General features: G+C 59.9%; 1 protein-coding gene across 1 annotated transcript; it reads left to right on the forward strand.

The window, feature by feature from the left end:
* Positions 1–3,350: 3,350 nt before the first annotated feature.
* Positions 3,351–6,441, forward strand: VOLCADRAFT_82864 (uncharacterized protein; the record flags this gene model as incomplete). The annotated part of the gene is made up of 9 exons (XM_002954552.1): positions 3,351–3,458; positions 3,563–3,634; positions 3,887–3,966; positions 4,138–4,219; positions 4,687–4,758; positions 5,050–5,120; positions 5,204–5,297; positions 5,905–6,078; positions 6,295–6,441. The coding sequence occupies exons 1-9, from the start codon at positions 3,435–3,437 to the stop codon at positions 6,439–6,441; spliced, it is 816 nt and encodes a 271-aa protein (XP_002954598.1). The 5' UTR covers positions 3,351–3,434.
* Between the last annotated feature and the right edge of the window lie 208 nt (positions 6,442–6,649).

Here is a 6,649-nt window from a genome sequence, read left to right on the forward strand (position 1 = left end):
GTGGACTGGACGACTGGATAATGCGCATACGTGAAATTTTAAGGGCGGCGGTAGTCATGCGGCCCTTCGGCCAGGTGGGCTCGTTGATAGCCACCATGATGCCTGGCCACCAGTCCCGTCCATCGGTCCGCTTGCCCCGGTTACTCGACTCCGTCTTTACCTCCGCAAAGTTTTCCTCGCGGCCAAAGCCGTTGTCATTGTAAGCCCTAGTTGCCTTGCCAACCACCCATCCATCAGGCTGGCGACGCAGCCGGCGCCGGTGCTGGCAGCTCCGCCCCGTCCGGAGCCGGCGGTGCCCGCGGCCCAGCTCCCGGTTCCGCTGGCCGCGTGGTTCTGGCCTTTGACGACAACCCCAAGAAGGTCGGCGTCCGGTTCGATGCGCCCATTCCTGGCGGCCTGGACCTGGGTGGCGCGTGTGAGGAGGGTCACGGGTTCTTTTGCTCATCTACGGAGTTGCTATTGGAGGGCAGCCGCCAGGACGAAGAGGCGGAAGGCGCTGCCGTGACGGCGCTGTTCGAGCTGGCGGCGGAGGTGGCGACAAGCGGGCCCGTGGTGGTTCACATTCAGGTAAATGCGGTGCGGTGCGGTGAGAGGTTGTGGGGAGATGGCGGAAGGTACGGCAGCAGGAAGCGAGGGGGGAGGGGCCGCGGCGTGAGGAGGATGAGTTGGAACAACGAGCACCAGGACTCGACAGAGACCAAACTGCTAAACTGCGGGAGGAGAGGAGGCTCAGAAGTCGGGAGGGTGAGGAGGGAGGAGGGACAATAACCTGGTCGATGGTGTACAGGGTGGTACGCCGGGTGGCGTCTGTCTATAAGTGTTGGACGGCCGGCTAGATAGATCAACGCGACGTACGATAGGGGGAGATCAAGGTGGATGTTACTGATCAAGCACTTGGCTGTGCGTGTTTCCCTGCTCCCTCACTTTGGTGTCCATTTTGAATGTCCGCGAAGGATGCGGAACGGGTTGTGGTGGGCAACTCGGAGCGTTTCAACCGGGTACGTCGGGTGCTGGACTCGCTGCCAGCGGGGGTGCTGGTGGTGGCTTCGCATGCGCCTCGCAGCGGCGGCTTAGGCCGCGGCCTGGGAGGCGGCCTGGGTGGCGGCTGGATAAGTGGTGGAGGGCCCAGGGTGCACGGCGTGATGGAGCCCATGCTGCTGCTGGATCCCATGTTTGGCAGGTGGGAGCGGGTGGTGAGGTGATGGCGTGCGTGTAGGGACGCGAAGCGACGCGTCAACACAGGAAATGGTTTCCCTCCAAAGATTCATGGTGGCCGTGCGCTGGGAGTCCTCAGGCCATGGATGGCGGAGAGGCGTGTAGATCCCGCCTTATCAGCCGTCGGGTGCTTTTGAGGCCTTGCCTGAAACCAGTCCACGAACTTGTTGCTCGACAGGCTTTTTTGTACACAGCTCTGCGCGCGCAATTTCGGAGCGGCTGTACCGTTCGCTGACTGATATTGGAATTGGGACGTTAAACGTGTGACGTATGGCATCCTGGCATAGGCTCCACCCGTCCCTCCTTTCCATCCCATCCCATCCGCCAATTCCACCTACGATCCATCTGCTCCAAAGGCTGGCGGACAAGGTTCGGGGCCTCGCAGGGTCTGATGACCCACGGGACACCCGCTCCGTGAGGGCGCTGCTCAAGGCCTTCCCCAACCGCATCACGCTGCATGCGCCCCACGGCGAGCCAGCCGCGTCAGAATGGCGGGCAGCGCTGGAGCGCGATGTGGGCACGCTGCGCGAGCGTGCCAACCGGCGGGCGCTGGCGGGCCTTATGTCACGATGCGGTATTGAGTGCGCTGACCTGGACGCCGTCGTCATCAGGTTAGCGTGGCTACCACGTAGGGTCCCCGTGTCTGAGCGAACCCCTCGACTTGGGCCAGGACACTACTCACAACACCGAGCTAGGACGTCCCGAGCGCACACTGCCTGTGGGGAAGAGGTCCGCTCGCGGTCAGGTTAAAGCAATCGCAGTTAGGCTGAAAGGTTCCCAACCCGATGGCGTACCCGACATACTTTTTACTGGACATGTCATCCGGCAGGTAGGGCAATGCTCTTACCCGATGCTCACCCATCACTGGCCCACTACCCTTATCCGGCCCTTACCCCCCCAGGGACCAGGCGCTGTCGGCGGAGGCGGCAGAACGGGTCGTGGGCTGGGCGGTTGCGGCGGCGGTGCAGCGCGCATCTGCTGGCACTGCGACTGTTACTATTGCAGCCCCCAGCGCGGCAGCAGGTGCGCCGGCAGCTGGCCTGCCTGCCACGGCCACCCAGCAGGGCGACACCTCTACCACACCACCAGAAGCTGATGCCGTCGTCGAAACTGCCGCTGCCTGCGCTAGCGGGCGGAGTGCGGACACAGACCAGCTGCTGCGCGGGGGACAGCTGCAGGTAGGAAGGTACCTGGGTGCGGTGTCGACCAGGACCTGTCGTAGGGGCATGTATACTCCGAAATTTTTGCAGTCCCCACATCCGCTCGGAACAGCGTTCTGCACGGGCGCGTCCGTCCATGTACGATTATTGTTCCCCGGAAATGCTCGTGTCGTCCAGGCACGAGGTTGGAGCCATGCGCCCCATTTAACCAACTGGAACTCAGCTCCCCCCGTCCGCTACGCCTGGCGCAGGTGAAGGCGGCTGACGTGACGTCGGCTGTGGCCACGCTCAAGGCCCTTGCTGCGGAGCGTGTGCCGCCGTCAAAGCAGGGCCTGCAGGTACGTGGTGTGCTGCAGCTGATGGAGCGCCAAACAGCTTTTGGCCGTACGTGGTGGTCGTTGCAGAGCAGCCGTGCTCCTGCCCGTTCCGTGCTCTCCTTCAATCTTTGGAGATTCCTGGCCGTTCGTTTGTTCGTTCGTCCTTTTCCCCATTCTTGCGCCTTGCCTTGCCGTTGCCACACATGCCTGGCTGCTGACATGTGGGCTCACGTGCAGTGGCTCGTTTAACCATGGTGCGATGATGCATGTTGCTGTCTACTGTCCGTAGGATGTGCAAGTCGAAGGCGAGTTTGAGAAGAAGCTCCTTGCGGAGGTACGTTTGGGAGCGGCCGTAGCGCGCATAGGAGCTTTAATGGATGTGGAAGATGAAGGCGGCCCTCTGATAGTGGTCTTCCACCCGAGGCCTTGGGCTTGGTGCCAAGCATCGACAACACCTTTGACCAGACCAGACGATGATGACCTGGCATTTCCTTGTATGGCATGAAGTGGGGTTGTAGTGGTGTTGAATCATCTCTCGCGTCGTTGTTCTGTGAGACATGGTTGATGCGGCTGTGCACTGAAGTAGATCTGGTTGACCCCGGATAAGGCTGAGTCCCGCGCTGGCCCGCCGCCGGTTGGGGTTCTTGCCTTGCTGCAGGTGGTTCCGCCCGAGGAGCTGGGCGTGAGCTTCGACTCGATTGGCGCTCTGGAGAATGTCAAGGAGACGCTGCGGGAAGTTGTCATGCTGCCGTTGCAGAGGCCGGAGGTGAGGCGGGAGGAATACGGTATGGCATCCCATCCCTGATTTCCCGATCGCCCTTTATCTCCTTGATGTGACTGCGCCTTCCCCGCTTGTTCTCCTGCGTCCAGCTCTTTACGCGGGGAACCTTGACCAAGCCGACGAAAGGAGTGCTCCTGTTTGGTCCGCCGGGAACCGGAAAGGTGGGTTGGAGAGGTTCTCTTTACTAGGGGGCTCGAGAGCTGGATGGGGCCAGAGGATGGTATGGATGCCAAAAACCGGATCTGTTCTGCCGAGGGGTTACTTACCTGCATCCGATCGGTTCTCTCGCCAGAAGAGCCGCCGGAAGCACGGCCGTCCCGAATCCACCCCCTCGCCGTGGCATACGCCTTTCCCTTCTGCATCGGGACCTGGGATTTTACACCTGCTCTCTGTCCTCTCCCTCTCCTGTGCAGACAATGCTTGCCAAGGCTGTCGCGTCGGAGTGCGGAGCGAACTTCCTGTACGTCAGCCTCTCCAGTGTTACTTCCAAATGGTGGGTGGATGGGTGACCTGATGGGCTGCAAAGGCGACCCGATAGGAGGAGGAGGCGTTGCATCGAAGTCGCCGTGCTCGACCTCCCGGATGCGGGTTCTAAAAGCGTTCGGAATTTGTTTAAGCTTTAACTATCTTCCTGTGCGTGCGCTTTTAATGCAACCCTTCACAGGTTCGGTGAAGCGGAAAAGTACATCAAGGCCGTCTTCACTCTGGCGCACAAGATTGCCCCTTCGGTCATTTTCGTGGATGAGGTAAGCCCTCGCGCGCACGGGAGGCTGGGCTAAGTGAGCACGTGCTGCCCGGTGGGAAGCGTTCATGGCTGCATGACGCCTGGGGCCACCTGCTTCCATTCAGGGTGCACTGGCCGCCCACGTTGGCTTTCTGGTAGGTTTTATCAGCTGCAGTTCTGTTAACGTATGGGAGAAGTGAGTGGCTCTGGCACACCGGCATGGGCGCTACTACGCGGATGGTGGGCATTTATGTGTCCTTGCAGCTATCCGGGGCATGTACCTTTGCCCTGTTCGATGAAAGAACTAATGCCTAGGAAAACACCGCTCCAGACGCGGGAATCGTACCCAGGTTTGGTCGACAGCTAAATGCTAAAGCACTCCGGTCCCACAACGGGTCCCTGGGACTTGCTGCTCCCAGCCATCGCAACCCCGCGGCCAATATTGCACGTCGTGCTCGACTCATTTGTCCTGTTCCCTTGCGCTGCCAGGTGGATTCGCTTCTGGGGAAGCGCACGGGAAGCAGCAGCGAGCACGAGGCAAGTCGCAAGATGAAGAACGAGGTGAGTGTGGCCTAGTAGAGATGTGACTCGGCATTTAACGGCGAGTGGATTTCAGGGCTAGCCTTTCACATAACCCTCATCATCCTGCCAACAAAGGTCCGAGTGAACCTTCGTTGTTGAATATCGGTTATCAGTTGGGGCCGATCCTACATTGGCAGCTTCTGTTTGTCGTCTTTAGTCCACGTACTTGTGTCGGGTACTTGTCGTTTTGAGTTTGCTCCTTTCGCGGTAATCCTTCCTGCTGCGAGCCTGCTCGAAAATGTGCTGCTCCCCGCCGCTTACTGATTGCAGTTTATGGCTCACTGGGATGGCCTCAAGACTCGGCAGAAGGACCGCGTCATGGTGCTGGCTGCGACAAACCGGTGAGTGGATAACACATTGCACGTGCCTTCGGCTTAGGTGTAGCCCGGCATGCTCAACTTTGTGCCTTCCCGGCTGCCTCTAGGCCCATGGACCTGGACGAGGCCGTCATTCGCCGGATGCCCCGTCGCATCATGGTGGACCTGCCGGACTCCTCCAACAGGGTTAAGATCCTCAGGGTAAGCCTACGTCTATGATGTGGCCTGGCCCTGGGACTGGGACTGGGACTGGGGAGTGCAAGCATGGGGTTCATACCGATAACTTGACGCACCTCGGGGCATCATCGCCGCGCTGCATCTCCTGTTGTGCTGCACGGAATTTTGCGTTAGGTGGTGCATGCGCGCAAGTGAGACGCAACGGCATGGAGCACGACGCGCCACACAGAGCGATGGCGCCGCAACAGCGGCACACGGCTCAGTCACAAACGCATACTCCGCATGCGGGTGCCCTGCGATGCTTCTGTCGCACCTCCGTGCTGTGTGTATCGGGTTAAGCGTTGCAGGTCGCCGCACCAAATGATGTGTCGACAGGTTGCCTTTGCTCTGATGCAATCCAACACATCGCGCGTATCGGATGCTATTCCGCCGGTGCGCTGTTGTGTTTTTTCAAGTCGCTATGCCGCCTAAGTGCGTTGGAAGCTGTTGAAAAACCCCGAGCGCCACCCCATGTTGACCCGAACAACACCAATACCCCCAACTCTGTATCCCTCGTGGTACTTCAAGTACTTCGAGTTCAAACAAAACCAAAGAATAAGGAAGTGACTTTAACAGTGGATTGTCGCCGCAGGTGTTGTTGAAAGATGAGAGCCTGGATCCAAGCTTTTCATTGGAGGAGCTTGCGGCGCTAACGGAAGGGTACAGTGGCTCCGACCTAAAGAATATGTGCGTGGCGGCTGCCTACCGCCCCATTAGGGAGCTCATCGCGGCCGAGAAGGCCGCGGCGGAGGCAGCACGCCAATCAGTTACGACTGCCGAAACGGCCGCCTCTAGTGACGGTTCGCACGCAGCCGGACAGATGGCTGGGGAAGAAGCACGCAGTGCTGGCGGCGTTGGGGTGAGTGCAGCGGGTACCCCAGTATTACGGGAGCTCAGCCCCGCGTTATGTACCGTGCCGGCAAGGGGCCCAACGCGGGGGTTGGTGGCGCCGGTGGCGCCACCACCTCTGCGGCCGCTGAAGCTGGTGGACTTCAAGGCAGCCATGCAGCAAGTGGGTCCGAGCGTGGCGAGCGATCAGGGCTCACTGATGAACGAGCTGCGGAGGTGGAACGAGGCATACGGCGAGGGCGGTAAGCGCAAGGCGGACACCCTGACATATTTCCTATAACATCTGCGGATGGTAGGATACGGACAATGTCGGCGGGTGGTTCGGCTGAGCAGTCGTCAGTTTTCTAGCAGCGTAGCTTGGGGTGCAGGCGGTGCAGCCCCTTGACAGAAGAGTTGATGTTTGGATAGGATACAGCCTGTACGGGGCACTTTTGTATGATTAAAGCTGCAAGTGGTGTTGGCGTAAGATGTGCTGAACTACAGTCGAA

This window comes from Volvox carteri (assembly GCF_000143455.1).
Source record: "Volvox carteri f. nagariensis unplaced genomic scaffold VOLCAscaffold_44, whole genome shotgun sequence".
Classification (NCBI taxonomy): domain Eukaryota; kingdom Viridiplantae; phylum Chlorophyta; class Chlorophyceae; order Chlamydomonadales; family Volvocaceae; genus Volvox; species Volvox carteri.